General features: G+C 45.9%; 2 protein-coding genes across 2 annotated transcripts; one reads left to right on the forward strand and one right to left on the reverse strand.

Moving 5' to 3' along the window:
• Positions 1–610: 610 nt before the first annotated feature.
• Positions 611–5,447, forward strand: MAD2L1BP (MAD2L1 binding protein). The gene is made up of 2 exons (XM_068157041.1): positions 611–958; positions 3,354–5,447. The coding sequence occupies exons 1-2, from the start codon at positions 611–613 to the stop codon at positions 3,882–3,884; spliced, it is 879 nt and encodes a 292-aa protein (XP_068013142.1). The 3' UTR covers positions 3,885–5,447.
• A 61-nt stretch (positions 5,448–5,508) lies between these two features.
• LOC137450462 (epoxide hydrolase 1-like) lies at positions 5,509–16,880 on the reverse strand. The gene is made up of 10 exons (XM_068157028.1): positions 16,763–16,880; positions 15,223–15,246; positions 14,060–14,273; positions 12,982–13,162; positions 11,966–12,196; positions 11,524–11,653; positions 10,234–10,448; positions 7,757–7,865; positions 7,321–7,446; positions 5,509–5,889 (listed from the first exon to the last, which is right to left on the reverse strand). The coding sequence occupies exons 1-10, from the start codon at positions 16,789–16,791 to the stop codon at positions 5,688–5,690; spliced, it is 1,461 nt and encodes a 486-aa protein (XP_068013129.1). The 5' UTR covers positions 16,792–16,880; the 3' UTR covers positions 5,509–5,687.
• Between the last annotated feature and the right edge of the window lie 6,180 nt (positions 16,881–23,060).

A 23,060-nucleotide genomic window follows, 5' to 3' on the forward strand; every position in this document is an offset into this window, starting at 1 on the left:
TGTTTGGGAGGCAGCACCCAATGGGGCTGCGGCCACGTTGTTTCCAAACACGGCAGCTCCCACTGACTGCACACTCTGCGCCTCCTAGCGGCAGCAGGAGGAGAGTCCGCCGCGGGGCAAAGGGCGCTCCTCTGCAAGTGACCAGAACCAACAGGGCTGCCAGCCGGAGGGAGTTCAGCGGCGAAGGGAAGGCAGGCGAAGTTTTGCCCCTTCCCTGCCGCGCACCTTGCAGATATGCAGATGGGCCCGCAACTGCGGGGGGAAAGAACTGACTTATTTCGGAGCCCTCTGGGCAGCAGCTGCAAGGAGGCGGCCGCAGATCACGGCACCTGTGGCTGTGCTGAAGCGCTGGACTTGCCGCAGTGCCCTCCTCAGGGCGGCGGTCTTTAGCCACACCGAACACCGCAGCAACACTCCCACACTTGGCCCCTGCGCAGCTGCCGGTCCCAGGACAGGCGAAGCGGGCCGAGCCGCTCTCCTGGGCTGCACCGCCCAGGGCCCCTCCTCCAGCCGGGCCGGAGCCAGCGGCGGTGCAGAGCTCCGCTCCTCCCCATCAAGTCAGGCGCATGCGCCGCCAGAGGCCGCGCGGGGCAGGCGCCGTGCCACTCCCATGGTGCCTCGCGGCGGCGGCCATTCAAATCGCAGCTCTCCTCCCGTTGCTGGTCAGAAAATGGCGGCTGGCGGCGCTGCGGCGGTTCCTGCCCCGGCGGCTTCTCCCGGGTCCCCGCTCCTCACAGCTGAGGTAGCGCCAGTCCTGGATTGTGGTGGCGAAACGAGGCCCCGGCGAAGCGGGCCGGCGGCGGCCTGCTCCTCGGTGTCGGTGGTGTTCCCGGGGGCTGTGAGTCGGGAGAGCTGCTGTCGATTCGCCTGCGAGCTTCTCAAGCACGTCCTGCACCAGCGGCACCAGCTCCCGCTGCCCTACGAGCAGCTCGCTTACTTCTGCCGGCGTGCGGCGCAGGTGAGGAGGCCTGGGGCGGCGGGGAGGGGCGCCTGGGCCCAGGGATGGAGCTCCTACCACCGCTCTGGGCAGCGTGTTCCAGTGCTTCACCACCCTCCCTGGTTAAGTTTCTCGGTTATCTCTGGTCTAAATCTGTCTCCTTTCCATTTAACACAATCAGCCCTAGTCCTATTGCAACAGGCCCTGCTAGAATGATTGTCCTCGTCTTTCTTATAGACCCCCTTAAGTACTGAAATGCTACAGTAAGGTGTTCTTGGGCCCCTCTCTCCAGGCTGAACAATATCATTTTTCTCAGTCTTTACAGGAGAGAGATTCCAGCCCACTGATTGGTTTTGTGGCCCTCTTCTGGACTTGCCTCTACAGGCCCATGTCTGCCTGGTGCTGAGAATCCTAGAGCTGAGAAAAGTACTCCGGAGGGGTTCTTGTGTCCCTGGGGTAGAGGCACAGAATTATCTCTGTGACTCTGCTGGCAATGCCCTGCATGTGAATTGTAGAATCAACAAGGTTGGAAAAAACCTCAAAGGTCATCACGTCCAACCTGTCACCCAGGACCCAACTAAACCATGGCACCAAGTGCCACGTCCAGTCCCCTCCTGAACACCTCCAGGGACAGTGACTCCACCACCTCCCTGGGCAGCACATTCCAATGGCCAACAACTCTCTCTGGGAAGAACTTTATCCTCACCTTGAGCCTAAGCGCCCCCTGGCACAGCTTGAGACTGTATTGTCTTGTTATGGTGCTGGTTGCCTGAGAGAAGAGACTAACACCCTCCTGACTACAACCTCCCTTCAGGTAGTTGTAGAGGGCGATAAGGTCTCCCCTGAGCCTCCTCTTCTCCAGGCTAAACACCCCCAGCTCCCTCAGCCTCTCCCCAGCCTTGTTGCCCTTCTCTGGACACACTCAAGTGTCTTAATGTCCTTAATAAACTGAGTGGCCCAGAACTGGACACAGGACTCAAGGTGTGGCCTAACCAGTGCTGAGTCCAGGGGCACAATGACTTCCCTGCTCCTGCTGGCCACACTATTTCTGATACAGGCCAGGATGCCCTTGGCCTTCTTGGCCACCTGGGCACACTGCTGGCTCATGTTCAGCCAGCTGTCAATCAGTACCCCCAGGTCCCTTTCCAGCAGTGCCTGTTGTAGTCTCGTGTCTGGCTTTTCATCCAAGCAGTACCCCCAAGTCCTCCACAGGGCTGCTCTCAATCCCCCAGTTTGTACTGATAGTGAGGCTTTTTTGAACCTCCTGAGTTTTACACAAGCCCACTTCTCAGTCTTGTCTGGGTCCCTCTGGGTGGCATCTTGTCCCTCAAGTTTGTCAACAGCATAACTCAGCTGTGTCATCTGCAGACTTGTTTAGGATGCATTTGATCCTGTTCTCTGTCATTGATAAAGACATTAAACACGCTTGTTGCATGAGAGAGACCACCCGTTACTGATGTCCATCTGGACATCACACCACTGAACATTACCATCTGAATGCAACCATACAACCAATTCCCTATGTGCTGGATAGTCAACCCATTAAGTCCCTATCTCTCCAATTTAAAGATAAGGATATTGTTGGGGACTGTGCCAAAGGTCTTAGAGGTCCTCAGAGGTGATCTCCATGGCTCTATCCTTGCCCATTTATGTAGCCACTTGATTGCAGAAAGTCACTTGCTATTCTAGCTCAGTAACTTGTGTTTTAATGTGTCATCTGCCTCAGAAATGCTTATTGTAGCTGTATCCTTAAATGTTACCACAACTTACTTTTTTATGTTATTATGTTCTGTGAGGTAGCTAAAGGTCTCAAGAAGTTTCCGTTTTCCCACTTTTTGGCCCCCTTTCTGCTCAAAGCATGTCACTCTCTTGTTATTCAAGTAACTTTAAGAAGGGAAAAAAAAAGTGGTTTTGGAGTGATAGCTGATCTTTAAAAGATGGAGCTTCTGATTCCTTTGGGAATTCATCAGTTGTGATTCAGATTCAAAGTGAGTAGCTATAGAGAAGTCTTTTTGTGTTCCACTTGGGTCTCCTGATAACCAGAACAGGAGGACACAGTCTCAAGCTGCACCAGGGGAAGCTTAGGCTCGAGGTGAGGGGAAGGCTCTTCACTGAGAGAGTCATTAGCTGTTGGAATGTGCTGCCCAGGGAGGTGGTGGAGTCACTGTCCCTGGAGGTGTTCAAGAGGGGATTGGATGTGGCACTTGGTGCCATGGTTTAGTCATGAGGTCTGCGGTGACAGGTTGGACCTGATGATCTTTGAGGTCTCTTCCAGCCTTGGTGATACTGTGTATATGGGTGCCTCTATTGAAAACCCCTTTGAACTTTCCTTGACTTGCAGGGATGAGCCATGCTTTCTGGAGAGTGTTAGGATTAATGTCCTTACAATGAAATATACTAATTGTTTGTTTTCCAGGAGGGAGATGTGATGAAGAAACCACCCTCCATGAACCTGGCAAGCAAAAAGTGCCAGCAGGTGCTGATGGAGCTGGAGGGAATGCTTCAGCACTTGGAAGTCATGTTCAGATTGACAGTGGTTCCTCGGGTTCTTATTCTGCTTGGAGGCAATGTCATGAACCCCAGGGAGCTGTACGAGCTCAACTTGGAGGGTATATGCGAGGGCAGCGCCGAGGAGAGCCTGAAAACCGCATCCTGTGTTCGCAAGCTCTTTCACTCGCTCTTCATTGCTGATGTCTTCAGTGAACTTAAGACTCTCCCCGTCATGGGCACTGTTGTTATGGTCCAAGGACACCGCGATTGTGGTGTCGATTGGTTCCGGCCCAAGCTCAACTACAAAGTGCCAACCCGAGGGAGGAAACTAACTGTTAGCTTGTCCTGTGATGCAGATGTCAGCATAGGTGACACACCGGCTCAGCATATGGCTTCCACTTGGGAGGACTACGTCTGGTTTCAAGCACCAGTGACGCTCAAAGGCATTCATGAGTGACCTGTGCTTTGCAGAACTTCCATACTGGATAACTTTTGGTGCTGCTTTAAGTGATGATAACTTTATCAAATGTAATTGCATTTTCTTGTCTGCCTGGATCTGTTCTCCAGGGCATCTCCTGCCTTCTTGTAGCTTTGACTCTGTTCTTGAAAGCAAATGGCCTTTAAGGCACAGCTGCACACAGATACAGTGATTCTTGAGGGACTTAAGTTGTGTCACAGGACAGGAATTAGTGTGTTGGGAGTAAACTTTTCTGCCACTTCCGTAGTGAACTGGGAAATGCTGATTGTTTGGCACTCTAGCACACATGAAGGCTATAACCATACTTACCTACCCTGCTCCTGTGAAAGGAGACCTTTCCCTGCAGTCTGATCAGGCTGGAGTACTTTGAGGTTTTGCCCATCTATTTGGTAAAATTAGATTTTCCTGTAACTCAGTTTCAGTTACTGAATAATCCAAAGAGTGGGACTTCCCAGCAATTGGGAGGTCTTACACCTATCATAGCCTTGTACTGGTGGAGCAGCCCTATGGAGAAAGAGCATTGAGTCCAGCAGCCTGGACCATCAGATACACATTTAAAACTAAAAGCAAGCAGCTTCTGCTCTCTTCAGAGGAAGCTAGGACTCCTGCACAAATATGCTGGGGTTTTGTTGTTTTAAGTGAGAATGAAGTTTGTTTCTTGCTTATTTTAGATCTTCCAAGTCATAGATTCTAAATGTTTCTGAAATGTGAAGAGTTGTGGGGAGTATGATCAAGTTCACTATTTTTTACTATTTTTACCTGTCAAATTTCTGTTCTAAGTTAGAATGTGTTGCCTGGAAGCAGAACTTGAGCCTTTCTGGCCTGGTGTCTAGTGCAGAATGGGACAGGGAGGGAAGGAAACCTTCAGAGTGTGGTGTCTTGGAGCTAAATACCTACTGGAGTTGTCTTCAGTCAGCTGTGTATGTATCCCTGATGTAATGAGCTTAACAGCTCCACAGACCTCCATCTTATCTGAAGAGAGACTTGAGCCTACTAGTAGCGCAGGTGCTTGCAGTTTCTTGCTAGCAAAAAATGCATGATGGGATGGGTGGTAAAAATCCTTTGAAAAAAGGCTAAAGGCTGAAGTAACACTTCTACAATTGGTGCATAGTTTTACTGTGATCTTTTAGAATGGAACAAGGTTCTAGAACTAGGAGAAATTGATACTTTTGAGCTTGCAGAACACAAATGCTGTCTCTGAGGGATCAGTTTGTAACCATTTACAAAATGTAGTAACTGCTAAAGCTAGCTTAAGGCAAAAGAACTGCTAAAATGAAGAACACTGCCTGATGTGCAGCTGCCCACTTGAATATGTAATTGCAGGTCTCTTGAGTTAAATATAATTTGAATGTAGAAGCGTTGGTGCTCAGGAGATCAAAACTCTTCACACTTTCACCAAAGGTGCTTGTAATGTGTATTTAAGAATGCTAACACTCAAGTATTTAATGAACCTTTTGAACAGGAGCCTTAGTTCTGATGATCAAAGGTCTGGTTCCCTTCTACTCTGAGTGCAATGATACTGCATTAAACTGTTTACATATTCTATTATACTTGAACTATGAATGCAGCAATTAGATGGTGCTGGGAAAGAAAGACGATGAGATGCCTTTTTCATCTTTTATTAAAAGATTCAGAGCTTGATTAAGAAGTTTTGTACTACAATCATCAAAATAAAATGCTGTCTGAAGTATGTGATTACATGGGATTTATTTAATCCCTTAAAGGTTCTGCTGCTGGCAGAAAGACTCGCTGGCATTCTCTGTGGGCATCTTAACCACAGGTTCACAGCTTTTCCACCTTTCTGACAAAGTGAATGATGTCTTCCGCCAGAAGCCTTGGTTCCTCAAAAGCAGCAAAATGCCCTCCACGCGGCATGTAAGAGTATGTGACGATGTTTCTGAAGATCTTCTTTGCCCAGACAGGTGGGGTGTGCATTAGCTCCTGAGGAAAAGCTGCAACCCCTGTTGGAACGTGTACTCCAATCCTAGAAGACATTATTTAACTGCATTTTTGCAAGAAGTCCTGGGGAAAGTCTATAAAATAAACCCCTTCTGACTCTAACTGCTACAGTCAACTGGAGAAGTTTCACCACAGCAACCCTTTTTGTCATCTGTGCTCTACTGAAGGGCTTCACTTGTATTTGGATCTCTTTGAATTTAAGAATGTTACACCCAAAAATATGTGAAGCAGAGCCAACTTTGCACACAGTACAATCTTGAAGTGCTTTAGATCTTTAAGCTTACCTTGGTTTGTAGCTGTGTGGAAAGGTGCCACACCTCTTTCAGAGTGAAAAAAGAAATGAGCCAGCTCATGTTTACTTTGGAATGTATGCTACCAGCATAGCAAAAGACTCTGAAGAGGAAAGGTAAACTGGTTTGGTTGACAAAGAAAAACTCTCCTTTTTGTTTGTAGTATTGCCCACTTGGAGAGTTCTGCTCAGCAGTATCTTCCTGGTCAGCCTCTCTTATACTCCTCTTAAAGCCAGCAGCTGTTAGGTGCTTGGTTTCAATTACTGCTCTCCAAATTTCTTCCAAGCTTGTGCTTAACACTTTTAGTTCTTTGTCCACCAGTAAGCCAAACCATTCCTAAGTCAGTTGGAGCCTCTCTTAGAAATGTTCATGATTTTGTTTTCTTACTGAACTAAGGCATAGATCACATTCTATATACACTTGATGTCTGTGTCCAGTTCTGGGGCCCTCAGTTTAAGAAGGACATCGAAACACTTGAATGTGTCCAGAGAAGGGCAACAAGGCTGGTGAGAGGCCTTGAGCACAAGCCCTGCAAGGAGAGGCTGAGGGAGCTGGGATTGTTTAGCCTGGAGAAGAGGAGGCTCAGGGGTGACCTCATTGCCCTCTACAACTACCTGAAAGGTAGTTGTAGCCAGGAAGGGGTTGGTCTCTTCTCCCAGGCAACCAGCACCAGAACAAGGGGACACAGTCTCAAGCTGTTCCAGGGGAGGTTCAGACTCGAGGTGAGGAGGAAGTTCTTCACAGAGAGAGTCATTAGTCATTGGAATGTGCTGCCCAGGGAGGTGGTGGAGTCACTGTCCCTGGAGGTATTCAAGAGGGGATTGGATGTGGCACTTGGTGCCATGGTCTAGTCATGGGGTCTGTGGTGACAGGTTGGACTCGATGATCCTCGAGGTTTCTTCCAACCTTAGTTATACTGTGATACTACCGTGATATTTGAACACAAGACTTCAATATACTTCACATCTTCCTCATTCTTTGCCACAAGTTGCCTTGTGCGGATTACAAGTTCAAAGCAAAAATGACCCTTAACTGTGTTTATCAAAACCTCCCACTGAAAGCTCTGAATTTTAAATTGTGGAGTTAAATTTGCTGTTCTAAGTTTGCACAGGCAGTTGTGATCCAGTCTCATTTGCAAATTGGTGTTGCATCTACTACTTAATTACCTGGCAGCAGTAGATAGAGTAGGGTCCTTGGAGATGTTCTCCTTGTAGTATCGCATTGAGGACACAATGGAGGCTGTCGACCAATATATCATCACATTAGTCAAAAGCTCATCAAGAGTGTATTTGCTGTTGAGAGAGAAAGATAAAGAAATTTCACTGAAAGCTGTTTCTCAGTACCTTGTTATGCTCATGCCCTAAAGAACAGTTGTTCACTAGTTTTCAAGCAGCAAATCGATCTCCACCTGTGTGCCTAGAGGAACACTGCCTGCTGCTGAAGCAGTAGCTTGCAGGTGCTCTGTTACAAGGTAAACCTACTAATGTGCAATCTCATTCTTAAAATTCAGCTTTGACTACCTGGTGTTTTACTGAGCTCCTCATTGCTTATCAGCACTCCTTGTTTTAATGAGTTTTCATGGAAGCTCTTCTGTTTCCTTACCTTTCCAAGCCTCCATTTTCTTTATGCAGAAATGATTTATCTGTCCAGGTAGAGAATTTCTCCAAGATATATGCAGCAAGTCCCACAGGAGAGTCATTCACTCCACAGCCTAATTCAGGAGAGGAATAGGAGAGCTATTGAAGTTGCCCAGCATGCAACTGGAGATGAGCATTTTTCTGGGCTGTAAGCTGCCCCTAAACCTGTCTGCAACAGCCATGGGCTAGATGCTCAGACATGCCAGACTTTTTGGCATCTTATTAATTGTTCAACCTGTACCACAGCTTGTGGTGAGTGAAAATCCATTAACTTTGTTTTAAACCTGCCTAATGAGAACTAAACTGATGTAGATATTTCCTGAGCCTAACTAGGGGGTATTTTTTCCCCTATTAATTTACTCCAATTCACAGTTTTAGTGGGCTAAAAAAAAATCCTTGCTCCTCTCTTTTCAGGCTGAAGAGTTCTAGGCTACATACAGTGCTTGCATGATAGCTACTTGATCTGGAACACATCCAGAAGGGCAACAAAGCTGGGCAGGGGTTTGGAGCACAAGCCCTATGAGGAGAGGCTGAGGGAGCTGGGGTTGCTTAGCTTGGAGAAGAGGAGGCTCAGGGGAGACCTTAGTGCTGTCTAAAATGCCCTGAAGGGAAGTTGTAGCCAGGTGGGAGTTGGTCTCTCCTCCCAGGCAACCAGTACCAGAACAAGAGGACACAGTCTCAGACTGTGCCAGGGGAGGTTTAGGCTGGATGTTAGGAAGCAGTTCTTCACAGGAAGAGTGATTGGCCATTGGAATGTGCTGCCCAGGGAGGTGGTGGAGTCACCATCACTGGAGGTGTTTAGGAAGAGACTGGATGAGGCACTTGGTGCCATGGTTTAGTTGGTAAGATGGTGCTGGGGGATAGGTTGGACTTGATGATCTTGAAGGTCTTTTCCAACCTGGTTAATTTGATTCTATTCTATTTAGTCTTCATTTTCATCCCCTTTCTGTACACTTATGAAACAGAAGGAGCAGAGGTGCAACAGATTCAAATGTCACAGGTTAGTGTGATATGTTTTTTTCAGTCTTTTTTTGCTTTCTTTAAGAATTTGTGAGATTCTTTTAAACTCTGAGCCAGCTAACATTTCAAAGCACTCTCTGTGACCTATGGATTCTTGCATATGGCAACAGCCAAACTTGAACCCATTGTGATTTTCTTCCTCTACTTTAGTTGCTTTGAACTTTGTAGACATCAGGCCAGTTGAATGTTTGGGTTTCATTTTTTTTTTTGCAACTCCCTGCAGTTATCTTCAGGTTACACAAAACTCTGGATAGCTGTCAAATTTTCACTTAACCATTAACTTTTATCTGTAGAAATATTGGGATCATGTTGAAATGTACAGGTGCCAGCACAGATGTTTGTTGTACTGTCCCTCCCCTGAAACCTGCTTACTGTTAACTAGTTACTAATCCACAAACTTAATCCTTTTCTTAAGGCAGTTAGTTCTACACAGAGAGAGTGATTGCCCATTGGAATGGGCTGCCTGGGGAGGTGGTGGAGTCACCATCACTGGAGGTGTTCAGAAGGAGACTTGATAGGCTGCTTGGTGCCATGGTTTAGTTGTTTAGGTGGTGTTGGATTGGTTGATAGGTTGGATGTGATGATCTTGAAGATCTCATCCAACCTGGTTTATTCTATTCTTATGTATTTTAAGAACATTGGGTGAGGAACTTCAACAAAACTATTTTTTTTTTTAATGAAATATATTACATTACTGGATCCAAATATCTTTGATTCTGCCAGAGCCAGAGAATGATTTCCCTGTGATATTATCACTTGTAAATCAGTTCTGCACTTCAATTCTGCTATTTTTCTGATTTGAGATTAAATATACTGATCCTAATTTTTCTGATACTACCTTCACTATTTGGCTCTTAAAAAACAAAACTACAACAAACAAACCCCTCCCTACTATTTTGTCTCTCTTCATTCCTTTGGTATTGCAATTAGCTCAAGCAACAGACCAGGCATTAATTGATGTTATAGTTTGAGTTTCTTCAGACTCTGTATCTACTGTCCCCACCAACTGTGTCAAGAGTTCTGGCTTTTCAGTTTAGTGCTGTGTCTACCTTTGTGCAAGTTTCACCTTGCATTTGGTTATCATATTTTTCTTGTTTTCACCCACATTTATTTCCAGAAGCTTCAACTTTGGGACCCTGTGCTTTATTTTAAGATGCTTTTTGCAAAGCATTCCTTTCCTCAAAAGCAGCAGCATGCCATTTAAAATATTTTGGAAAATGGTGTTGAAGTCTTCATCTTATTTTTAAGCTGTTCCTTTGAACTTTCTTTTACAGGGCCATCAGACTTTGGATGTCACCTTGGCCCTTCAGTCACCAGAGCTCTGCTTCTCAAACACAGTTGGCCTTTGTTCAGCTAAAAGTTTTTATATACCATAAGCAGTTAGTATACAAAATGCATAATGATACAGAGAAGGTTCATTACCTGCAGTGTCTGGCTTGGTGGCTTGGATGTGTAAGTACCCAGACTCTTGCAGAATTTGGTAAAAATTCTTCTGGATAAAAGGGTACATACGTTGAACATCTTCCCTAGTGAAGCCTACAAGCCATGGTACATAAGCCCCAACCATCACAGAAAGCATTTTTCTGAGACCTCCAAAGCCAGCGAAGACAAGATTCAGATGAAGCCCTTTCACAGATCTAAAATTGAGTTAGTGAATAAAAGGTTAAATTAAGTGAGTTTTCTGTCAAAACCTTTTCCAGAAAATCAGTCTGACTGGAGCTGTGGTAGAAGCATTTCACTGAGCCAGATACGTGAAGCCTTTCAGATTGATCATGATATAAAAGAAAAATAAAGTATGGGAATTAGAAATGATACAGCTGGTGCCATCTCTGTCCAGCACTGCTTCTGGTATGATAGCACTAGGCACGCAGTTTCTGGATGTAGCATATCATGTTAGCAGCTCTGGCTTTTGATCTCGTGTTTGCTGTGCTGCAGGCAACAGGCTACATTGGATATTTTCTGAAAACCACAGAATTGCAGAATGTTAGGGGGTTGGAAGGGACCTTGAAGGATCATTTAGTCCAATCTCCACTGCCAGAGCAGGATCACCTATACCAGATCACACAGGAACACATCCCCGGATGGATCGCACGTGGCCACGGTGTTCTGGGTGCTGTGAAACAGAACTGCAATCAGGAACAACACACTGCTCGGTCTGCAATCTGCAGTGCTCTGAGTGCTTTCCCAACTTATCTGTTCTCTGAACTAAGCATGGCTGTGGTCCTCACTATTCATTAAATGCTGAACAATAAACTGTGATGTCATCTTCTAAGGAATGTATTGTGTTTCTTTTCTGATCCATCTCAACTCTGCCTTTTAGATAGGAAAGTTCTGTACTTTGTGGTACTGTTCAGCTGCTGAAAGGCTGAACTTCTTTCATCCTCTTGCCCCTGCTGATTTTCAGATTATCTCCTTCCTGATTTTGAATGGTGATCTATCACCTTGAGGTCTCAAATCAAAATGCAGCAGAGTTTACATTCACAGCTAGTGAAAGAGAAGCCAAACAGCACCAAAAATTCAGTAAGAACTGCACCAATATCCATGCAAAGTGTATGAATATAGTTGAATGCAGAGGGGTGGGAATGCCACTGGGGGAAACAAAAGGGATGAGGGGCAGAGCAACAAACAGAAGGCAGCACAAGAACCTTGGGGCCAGAAGATAGGGTAAGAACTGAAGGCAGCTTTTCTACACTGAATCCCTTTGCTACTCACTGTGGCAGCATTTGGGCCATGTTTGTGGTAATACGAGATCCCCAGTCTCCTCCCTGCAGGTAGTATTCCTTGAAGCCCAGCCTGTTCATCAGCTTATGAAATATCCGAGCAGTTGCTATGGAGTCAAAGCCTGTAGATAATCAGAGGAGACCTGTTTGTCCTAGTGTTCACCCCCCTGGCCAAAGATCATTGCCTACTACAAGCATGTAAACATGCTGCTGCGTGAAGCACAGTGACTATGCTGCTCTTTGTCACTCCTTGGCAAAAAACACAAGATGAGAGAAATTCAGTGGAAAGCAAACCTCCACAGCCAGCCTCAGAGCCTCAGCCATGTGGGTGTTAGTACAGAGCATCTACATTCACAAATTCCTGGGGGCCTGGAGATGGCTGTAGTGTTATTTCAAAATCCCTGTGAGTCCAACAGAGCCTTTCCAACCCTTACCTTTCTGGTGTGGTGCCTCTGAGAAGCCATAGCCTGGGATGGATGGGCAGATGATCTCAAACACCACATCAGCTTCATTCAGACCATGCCTAGCTGGCTCTGTGAGCAGGGGGATGATCTTGTAGAACTCATAGAAGGAGCCAGGCCAGCCATGGACCATCAGCAGAGGCTTAACAGCTCGGCCATGAGGGACATAGGAGGGCTTCACATGGACAAAATGGATATCAATCCCTGCCATATATCCAAGAAAGATAAATTAAAGCTCTGGTTCCATCAGTTTCTGGTTTGAACTCCAGAGAAGGAGAGTGTAAAACATTTAACTAGCATTCACAGCAGAAGTTACACAATCAACCCATAGCAAGAAGATGCCTAGCTTACAGGAGATGCCTGGTATTGTAAGTGTCTCATCTTTTACATACAGAGGCATTGACCCCAGACCCAGATATCTGTCTCAGGAGACTGAGCATTTGTATACTGAGAACCTGGTCTCACAGTATTAAGTACAGCTGCACTTAAATGAATAGCATCATGCAGGTAGGGCACATGTGAAAACGTGACAAAGCTAAAAAATATGTGGGTGATAAAAAGAAACATGAAGAAGTAAGTGCAAGAAAGAAGTTTAACTTCTACAAGTGCAAGAAAGAAGATCACTTATCCAAAGCCTGGCTAACCTTACCTGGCTAAACTGGGGTGGTTGGTATTCTATCTTCAGAATCTGGGTAAACTTTGCATTTTTCAAAGGTGGCTTCAAGCCAATAGCAGAAGAAAACTGCATCATTAGAACAGGTTCAGAGGCAGATGAAGTCCATCTTGAAGCAGACCTAATCTTATTGCCACTCTGTAATGCTCATAATCTGTAGAAGGTTATTAATAATATAGCCTCCCCTAGTGATATTTCATTCCTTTCACTAAGCTGTTGTACATATTGGTGTCTTAAATATTATAACCTCTAAAACCCCCCCTTCTCTCGGTATGTTTCACAGTGAGACCTGCTCAAGCCACAGAGACCACCTCACCTTCAATAGTGGTTTGGAAATGGGGGTATTTGTTCAGGACTTCCACTTGCTTGCGCCAGTCGAACTGGTTCCTCCAGTAGGCCACCACCTTCTGCAGGTAGTTGGAGTTGAAGCCGTAATCGAAGGCAGCTCCTTCCAGCGGCTGTGCGTAGCGGGCCTGCTCCAGGCGACGGTGCAGGTCCTGGGGAGAAGAGACCTTCTTGTGAAGGCTGGCCAGCTGCCCTATGCCAGAGCAGGCATGGATGGGCTCTCCTGACTCTGATGACTTTTGTGCTGCTCTCCGGGACACTGCAAGTCCTACTGAAGCAGCGCCATACTCCGCATGACCTCCTGGATCATTTCTATAGGGAATATACTTTTCTACATGTTACCAGTTCCCCTATGGCACCCAGTAGTATTGGGTCCCACAGCCCCTATGTGCTAAATGGTCAGGTAATTAAGGACAGACATGTAGGAACAGAGATGCTGTGATTCAGTCAAGACCCCACCCCTCCTCACCCTTCTAGCCCTCTCCTTTATGGAAGTCCTTCAGTCCTGCCCCACTGGTGCCATTGCTGTCCCAGTGTCCTCCCACCACCCTACTCCACCATTCACAGCCCCACTGTCAAAGTCTGTTGCTCAAAGTGTGTCTTTTCTGCAGGAGCAGCCCGAGGCTGCATGGAGGGCTGTGGTCTCAGAAAGTCTTTATGGTAGACTGCAATGAATCTGAACTCAAATCCTATTCATAAAGGGTGGTGAGCAGGCACTTGGTGCCATGGTTTAGTTGATTAGATAGTGGTGGGTGATAGGTTGGACTCGATGATCTCAAAGGTCTTCTCCAACCTGGTTAATCTATTCTATTCTATTCTATTCTATTCTATTCTATTCTATTCTATTCTATTCTATTCTATTCTATTCTATTCTATTCTATTCTATTCTATTCTACTTAATGTAGCTAGGCAGCTGCATTGGCATATATAAGTGCATTGCTGTCACTTTGATGACAGCATCAAGATGTCACCTCAAAGCAGTAAGGTGGGTGATAGACTGGCTCCACGTTGCTGCTTTTTCCTTCTCCTTACATCCCAGCCACCAGTACCTCGATCTCTTTGTCAGATGTTTCAATCCTGAAGGGACGGATACTTTCATCTTCTTTCCCTTTTAGGGGTCTTTCACCTGAGCCCCACCATCCATCGCCCATCTCAATAGTCTTGATCTTGTGTCTAGACCTCAGCCAGTAAAGCAGGATACCTCCAACCCCCAGGGCAGCCACAGGGACCAGGACTGCATTCTTCTGAGAATATTCAAAAGATCTGGGAAAGCACAGAATTGTTTGTGTTCAACAACAGAAGAGTCAAGGGTACAGGGACTATTCTGAGGCTTGTATTCACATTGCTTAGGCCTGAGCTGTAACTAAAGCCCATGGAGCAAAGAGGGGCTGGGGGTTTCTTATAGAATAGAATAGAATAGAATAGAATAGAATAGAATAGAATAGAATAGAATAGAATAGAATAGACCAGGTTGGAAAAGAAGATCACAGACAAGATCTGTGGCAGGGTTAAATCTTCTTAGGAGCATCAAGTGCTTGCTGATCAGGATTAGGCTCCCTTGTCCCTCTCATTCTGAACCAGGGTGCCCTGTGGAACAAGGGTCAGTAGGTATGGGCAGATCTATATTAAGGCCTGTACTGGAGTGAATGGGACAGCTGCAGCTGGACTTCTCCAGGAATATATATAAAAACTGCATAAACAGAATAGGCTGAGGAACAGGAACAAAGACAAGGGTCTTCAGCTCATGGAGACAGTTGAACATGCTGGAGGTGCCCCTCTTGCCATTGTTTAATTCATAAGTCCCTTACAGATTCAATCATCTTTCAGGGAAACACTGACCCTCCAATATGATGGGTAAGAGTCTCAACTTGCCGGTCTGGTGCTCCTGTTTCTGTTCCAGATAGCAAGGACTCAGACTTTCTTATCAGAGTCGATTTTAACAGACCTGTAGCATGTTTCAAAAGCATTCAAATGCTTGAGAAATTTGTCCTAAATGTAGCGTAGCTTCCTGTTCCTCTGACCTCTGCCTCAAGCTCTTCAGCTTCCCTCAGAGATTAGTAGAGGTGTTTGGGGCTACTGCAGGGGGCTGCAAGGGGACCATCAATAAAGATTTTGTTGTTATTATACAGGGTAGAGAAGGGATTATGCTGTGCCCCAGCCAGGGTGCTAATGAAAAGTGAAAGCCTCAGCACAGAGCAGCTATTTCACTTACCTGATCTGGGATAAGATGTTCTCCCTATGAAACAAAAATACTTACAGTTAGTTGGCTGAAGAGTATCAACCCTTGGGGATGGCACACAGATTGTCACTTGCCAACACCTTTTACTGCCCTGCCACAGAATCACAAACTATTTAGCCACCTGGCAACCTGCCATTATTTTTCCTACTCTTTGGATGAGAGAGAGAGAGAGGGGCTCAGTGCACTGCCTCTGCACAAAGAGACAGTCTTTCTGGGCTGTGTTTTAGCTGGATAGTCTGTTGCCATAATATTCCCTCCTTCAGCACAATTTAGATAAAAGGCATTAAATAACCCGCTAAGTGTCCTTGTGGTGTTTCCTCCTACAAGTAGCCCTGGTATCTCAGCCAAGAAAATGTTTTATCTTAACTGCCGTGTAGCAATAGGTGCACAGCCTTCACAGGGGCTTCCAAGTTCAAGGGTTATTCTGCTGCCAGACACGTGATACTCATTGTGCTCCAGGGCTAGCATGAGCAGAGGCTTGCAGGACCTTTCCCTGTCCAGAGTTCAATGAGCAGCGGCTCATTGCTACTTTTGCTGCTGGTAACTACTCCTGCCTGAATACCAACTCTTAGGTCGCATTTGCCTGCAAGAAAAAAACATCCTCCTTGCTTCTCTTCCAGCCTGGTAGATTCTTGTACAAGAAAAGCACAACCTAAAACGCAGAAAAATTAGCAGCAACGAGAAAAATCTGATTACTCTGCTTTGTGGAAGACGCCTAAGTCAGGGAGCTGTTTGGTGCCACAATAGTGATACCTTGAGGCAAAACCAAAACACGCACAAAACCAAACTAACAAAACCCTACCATCACAACAACAACAAAAACCCCAACAAAGAACCCAAACCCACTAACACCCCCCCCCCCCAACCCACCCAACAAAAATAACAAAACCAACACAAAAGCCACACAAACAAACAAAACCAACTAAACAAAAGAACCCCCCATAAAACTTCACAAAAAACCAAGTGCACTTGGTGTTTCTTTTTACCTAATTTCCCATTGCTGCTTATGATACAGAACCTGGTGTCTCTACTGGAGACCCCAGCAGCGGCCAAGACAGTTTGGTAACGATGTCTGATACAGCCTTTGGGTGATTTTTAAGGAGGTATGACTTTAAATCGCTCTAGTAGGAAGAACAGGGCTCCTGTGAGCAGTATCAACCTCCACCTCCCTGGAAGCTAAGCAGCTTGTGCAACAAGTCATAACATGCCCCTGCATATCCCTCTATAGCCCTAATAGTCCTCCCGGAGTTCAGTTAGTAAGGGGCATGAAACCTGTTACCGTGACAAGAGCAGAAGCTCTGCACTGCTAGCAAAGCACGCCTGACACAGAAGCAACTCTCCGAGTGACACAAACCGTGGCTCAAACAAAACCTCCTCCCTGTGCATGCTCGGGAGAACTCAGCTGCATACTCCCACCCTCCAACAGCTTGTGATGCTGCAGACTTTTTCTCCCACCCCAACCCTGGGGAAGCCCCGTTCAGAGTGCCAGCTCCCTCTGCCATGGATATCTCACCAGGTGCTTGGAAGGATTTCGGGCCACATGCCTGTTCCTCCTCTCCTAACTGCTGTTCGGAGCGAGGCAACCCAGGTGTTACTCTGCTGGCTTTCTTTTCAGCAGTGACGCTCTTTGGGTGACAATGCAGGTTACATCATCAATTAGTGCCATCTATTGCCTGAGTGCGCAGCTGCAAATTAAGTTCAACAGAGGCAAATACAAAGTCCTGCATGGGAAGGGAATAGCCCTGTGCAGCAGCACAGACTGGGTGCCGAATGCACATTAAACAATTGTGCTGAGACTGGCCTGAGGTCCTAGGTTGAACCTGAGTCAACAAGGTGGCCTTGCAGCAAAGGCCAGCTGCATATGGGGCTGTACAGCAAGGATGTTAGCCAGCAGGCATGAGCGAAGAGATCCAGACTGAGTAGAATAGAATTAACCAGGTTGGAAAAGACCTTTGAGATCATCGAGTCCAACCTATCACCCAACACCATCTAATCAACTAAACCATGGCACCAAGTGCCTCTTTTTAAACACCTCCAGTGATGGTGACTCCACCACCTCCCTGGGCAGCACATTCCAATGGCCAATCACTCTTTCTGTGAAGAACTTCTTCCTAACATCCAGCCTAAACCTCCCCTGGTGCAGCTTGAGACTGTGTCCTCTTGTTCTGGTGCTGGTTGCCTGGGAGAAGAGACCAACCCCCACCTGGCTACAACTTCCCTTCAGGTAGTTGTAGACTGCTGGGAGTCTGGAGCATGTGGCATACAGTTCAGCCTGGAGAAGACCCAAAGTGGTGTCTACACCTACCTAGTGAAGAACTTAAGAACAATGAACCCAAACTCATCCATCAGGTGCAACAGTTGAGAACCAAATGCAATTGGACACAATTGCCACAAGGGAAATTCTGGATAGATATGAGGAGAAAATAGTTCACCATGGAGTTATTCAGACACTGGGGCAAGAACCCAGAGAGAATATGGGATCTCTATCCTTGGAGGCATTCAAAATTTGACAGGAACAAGGCACTGAGCAATCTGACCTACGTGAGGGTGCTCTGAGTAGGAGCTGGGGTAAGCTGACCTCCAGGTGTCCCATCTAATCTGTCTCACATGTTTTCTCAGAAGTCAACACTTTGTTTTAGCTCAGGGAACTAGATTTCATTTCCTTCATTGTTGGTCAAAATCTTACTGGATAAAGGCTTTTCCTTCCTAAATTGCTGCACAGTGTCCTCACTGCACTCCTCTCCAGCAAGAGCTACATTTTACTGTCAGAGAGAATTACTCCTGTCTTCATGCTCAAAATGGAGTACCATCACCAGTGAGTTCTGTGATGATTAGGTCTCATGCTGATGTGAGTTCTTATGCAGCCACTATGCTATCAAAAACAGCCATGTGGAAGAAAAGCTTGTAAATCTTGCATTTAGCTGAAGTTCATTTCATTGCTACACCATAGCTATTTCTGGTTATATCCATCTGGGATTACTTAGCTTCAGGGTTCTATTTCCCAAACAAATCCATCTCTCTTGAGGCCTCTTAGAAGATGGTATCCCTGACTGCAGAGGGACTATAGTTGGAAGACTATAGAATAGAATAGTATAGAATTTTCAGCCCCACATGGAAGGTAACTGAGGACCCCGTAAGGTGCCAGGTTGAGGTGCAACAGGCTCTAATGTCTCTAGAAGACAAAAGAGACATTAGGAAAATTTTGGGTTTAACTTGGCAGTAAGAAAAAGCATAAAGGCTTGTAGAGGAAGGTCTGGCTTAAACATCTGAGAACAAAATTCTCTATACCAAGAATGTGGGAAAAGAGCCAGCAAAGATAGTTAAAGTTGCAGAGAAGAGATACCAGTTGCTGCTCCATCTAAAAGATTTGGGAGAACAAAAATGGCTTTTGCTTAAGACGTAAAGGAACACAGTAAGGTCACTAATATCATGGTGCTAAAAGGCAAGAAACCCTCAGTAATAAATCTGAAACAGCTAAGATGCCAGGATCTCTTCTACTGAGATGTAGGGTATGCGCAGGAGTTTTGTGTGAGTGCTGGTTGGTAGAGATCCAAAGGTCCCAGAGGAAATCCTTCCCTGGGATGCTGCACCAGCTTGTCCTCAAAAAGCAAGGATTTCCACACACCACCCCCCCCCCCCCCGCCCCGGTCTAGTGGCCAAAATGCACAAATCCAGGCAGAAACTGCTTGCTGGAGTCAATCAGGCTGCCTCCCACAAGATTTTTGATGCATGTCCAATAAATGGAAAGAGAAATCCCACAAGAAGGGACCTTCAAAAGCATCTCAGAGTATCTCCCTACACTGGGGGCAGGATCCCTTATCCTTAGTGTCAGACAGCCTGTTTTTAAAGCACCTCCTCGGAGCACAATTAGAAAGTTTTCTGACTCTGTCCCAGTGCTGTGTTTTTGCTGATCCAGCTGGTCCATGCCATGACTCTGGCATGGGGGGGGAAAAAAAGAGAGAATAACATTTGATATACTGTAGGTGTCTATTGCATCTCCATCTAAACTTCCACTTGCTGGCATCCCAGAATCCCTTTATGACTGGCAGAATTTTATAAAGGAGTTTCACATGTTTCAGTTGCACAAATCACGTACTAACAGAGAGCTTGTCCCATGTGTTTTTCTCTTGCTCTCAGCACTGATCTGCAGGTTCACCCCTGCAGCAGTGACAGAAAATGCACATATAGAAACGTTCCCATAAGGCATTTTTGTCAGCCGGGTTAGCAGCTGGATACAAGCTGGAGGAGCCAAACAACATTACCTGCCAGCTCTCCCAGGCCCATTCAGTAAGGTTGGCCCGGGGCGGCCTGCGGCTGGGGAAAGACGACCGAGTGCCATCAGCAGTTCTGCAGACACTGAGTGCCCTCTAGTGGGGAGAGCTGGCAGTACACGCATACCGCTTGGGTTGGTTGGTTGGGAGTTTTGTTTTGGCTTTGTTTTGTCTTGTTTTGGACTTTTTGGTTTTCTCATTGCCAGTTGCACATAATCATAACCCAAACCTCATATGCTCAAGCTTCAAATACTATTAAATATCGAAACTTGAGACACAGAGAGGAAAGCTGGTGGCTTCTGGTTATACAATGAGCTAATGAAGAGGGGTAAGAGCAGAGCACAAATGCTTTGACCGTAGCTCTTTTGTAGCTTGAGATGATGTGGCAACTTGGAATTTTGACCTTTAGAGCTCTCTAGGATCCCTCACTGGGATTTAATGGCTCCAACTGCTATATGCTGTCCTTTGTCTTACAGTGTGAAGGCTTTGCTGCACAATTTTCCTTTTGCATGCACAATTTTCCTTTTGCATGTATAAAATCAGGTTCTCTGTCTTAAGAATACTACTGGGGAGTAAATGGTGATCTTTATGGTTTTCTGACTTATACTAGGGTCCAGCTCTCCCCTTTCTGTCTGCTCAGTGGTAAGCCGTTGGCTGGTGAGGTTTCAGGGCAGGGCAGTATCTGGAAGCTTCAGATCTCTCCTGTGCTCTTCCAGGCTCCTGCAACTGCTTGCCCTGTGATATCACTCTGTCTTTGAAGTTAGTATTTTTTCTAGGCGTTTAAAGAAGGTCCTTAAAGCTAATAAGGCTTTGCTTTGCTGGATCTTTGCTCCCACAAGCTAAAGACACTGAATGCTGTATTTTCACCACATGAATTGTGAAGGGGAATAGTCCCCATGATGCAACAGGTCCGAACTGGGACTGGCCACACACATGCAACTCTTCTCTACTGGTATTGTATGAAACAAGTCCTGCACAGAAATATGATTAGATGGGAAAACCCCAAAGAGTTTACCACATGTAGCTGTGTCTCCCAGGGGGTTAAAGAATAGCCCCAGTCACATCACCCTACCTGCAATGGATGAGCAAAATACTCGCGTGGACATTCAGCTGCTTGGTAGGAGAATTGCTTTGCACCAAAGTCTACTCCAGCCCTGAATGGCAGGCTCTGTGCTCAGCCTCAGCGATCACATCCCTGGAGGAAAGATTGAGTTCCTAAGCATTTCCAAGCTATTAATTCCTGAATCTTATTGAATCTTATTAGCAAAAGCCAGCTCAAACATCTGAGAGGAGAGTGAAGCAACACCTTGCTCAAGGTTCCACCAGCAGCCAGCCCGTGAGACCTCTGTGCTGCTCCATGCTATTTCATATAAAACTTAGTCTGCGGGAGCAATGAACAGTTTGGGAGGGCCAGGGCTAATCTCACCCATCTCCTCCTTCCCCTTCACAAACCTTCCTTCCTTGCCTAGAAAGCTCATTGCCATTTCTGCAAGTACCTTCCCCTCAACACCTCTTTGGTCCTCTGCTCTGGCCCGCGTGTAGAGAAAAAAAAAGATGGTGTTTTCCCAGATGGAACTGGCCTCTTCTCTGCCTGCTTTATTCTCAGGAGACCTCACAAATGTTTCACTGTTACCTCCAACAAGGGCTGGCCCCTTCTGCCCCTTCTGTTGTTAATTAGGGAGCTAAAAGGCTCCCCCAGGCATTTCCCAGTGAAACCGAGCCCATTAAATGGCCACTTCTCTGGGGGTGGGGAGCAAAGTTACACAACAGCTGCTTGGAAACAGGCAGTTTGTTACATGTGCTGGGTTTAGAGACTCAGCAGCATTAAAAACAAAAGCAACTTTCAAGTCCAAACCAGCGTATTTAGGTCACTGATACCCCAGGGATAATCTCAGGGGTATTGGTGACGGGAGGCAGGCAGCAGGCGCTGGGAACTTGTGCTCCGAGCCCCAGTGTGGAGAAGGCGATGGGATGGTCCCTGCATGTTGTGCAACTTTTGCTTCAAGCTGTCTAAAATTAGGATTTTGCAAGCAGAGTAAGAATCATTAAATAAAAAAACCTGACCAAAAGCGCTTGAGGGAGGGACTAGTTTTAAGATCTGTAGGACAACACAGGTATGAATACCCTATGCAAAAGCATATCCTGGGTGATTTGTCATTACTGTAGTGGCAGAAGCACCAGTGTCAGAAACAAAGGCCTTATCTTCAAGAAAAGGCTGCAGACAAATCAGTATGTGTGTGTGTGGGGGTCTATACTTCATAGTTTACTTAGATAACCCAAAAAAATCTCTAAAGACCAATTATTGTAGGCAAACAAAAATGGAACAGAATCATCTGCATCCTTCTCAATAACAATGGACACTACTGAAGACCCTATAATAGTTAACTGTTATCACAGGCCAGATATCAAATTCCTTTTCTTCATTCTTATCTTGGCAAACTCCTGGTTTTGCTCTTGGTGGGCATCTGCAAGGGTTAGGTGTGTTGCAGCAGAGGGGCAAGTTGTCTGTGTACCATTGTTTTGCCATAGCTCTACCTAGCCAGCTTCCCAAAGAGTAGTTTTTACAAAAGAAGGATGTCAGACACAAAAGGAGAAGCACAAACCTAAGCATGGGTTTTGCAGAAACATCAGCTTTGCATTAGGTACCCAGAGAACATCTGCAGTCGGTACAGGAGGCAGCCAAGGGGCTGCTGGAGCATGTGAGCTCCCATTTGCAGGCTTGAAGAAATGTGCGAGAGAGGTATTTTGAGATGTTGGTATCATGTTGTGTTCAGTTCACTGGAAACTTTGAAAAGCTCTCTTCCCTGATCATTTGCATTATGTCTTCCCTTTATGGGAACTGTGCTAGCTATGTGGAAATATTTCTGTGGCCTCCTTTTTGAGTAATTATCCTCTGCATGGTTTTTCCTACTGCCCACTGTTAGTTGTTATGCCTACATTGTATAACAGCCACCATTATACGAAGAAACTGCAGGTCCAGAGGCATTAAGGAAATAAGAGGGAATCGACTGAACTTCTAACAGAAGGTTTTTCACTGAAAACAACTAGTCTGGAAAACCAGAGATGTTTGAGTATAATGTAATAACAGCACTGCAAACATCTCATCTAAGGAAAGTATCACTATGGACCTTGAGCCTTACATGAGAACTCACGAATACAGCTGGGGGGGTGGGGCGGGGGGGGGGGAGGTGCTGTATTTTAAGATGTTGGTTTGAACATGGCAACCAACAAGTCTACCAACATGTCTACCAACAAGTCTGTCAATATTTTTTTTCTCTTCTCCAGCTTTTCAGCATTCTTGAAAGACTTACCTAAACAAAATCCCAGCATATGTAACTGGCTGTCCCTTTCCAAGGGTACAAGGATAAAATCCTTTTTGAGCAGCTATTAAGAAAACTTGGCAAACAATGGCCTGCAGGATGAGTCCTTGCCAAAGATTAATAAGCAGCTCCACAAGCAGTGGAACCAATAAAGCCTGATTTCTTACATGCATTTGCAAAATGCAGCTACTATTTGCAAACACAAAGAATTAGTATTTTG

Source organism: Melanerpes formicivorus, unplaced genomic scaffold (genome assembly GCF_026170545.1).
Source record: "Melanerpes formicivorus ecotype bairdi unplaced genomic scaffold, bMelFor1.0.p_v2 SCAF_2, whole genome shotgun sequence".
In the NCBI taxonomy this organism is placed as follows: domain Eukaryota; kingdom Metazoa; phylum Chordata; class Aves; order Piciformes; family Picidae; genus Melanerpes; species Melanerpes formicivorus.

What these genes read in the sequence shown, in the direction of transcription:
- MAD2L1BP (XM_068157041.1), top strand. Translation starts at nt 611, where the DNA reads ATGGTGCCTCGCGGCGGCGGCCATTCAAATCGCAGCTCTCCTCCCGTT. An exon ending in TCTGCCGGCGTGCGGCGCAG is followed by an intron (nt 959 to 3,353) that starts GTGAGGAGGCCT and finishes TTTGTTTTCCAG; the next exon opens with GAGGGAGATGTGATGAAGAA.
- LOC137450462 (XM_068157028.1), bottom strand. Translation starts at nt 16,791, where the DNA reads ATGTGGCCCGAAATCCTTCCAAGCACCTG. An exon ending in TTTCCAAACCACTATTGAAG is followed by an intron (nt 12,197 to 12,981) that starts GTGAGGTGGTCT and finishes GATATATGGCAG; the next exon opens with GGATTGATATCCATTTTGTC. An exon ending in ACTCTATCTACTGCTGCCAG is followed by an intron (nt 5,890 to 7,320) that starts GTAATTAAGTAG and finishes AATGTCTTCTAG; the next exon opens with GATTGGAGTACACGTTCCAA.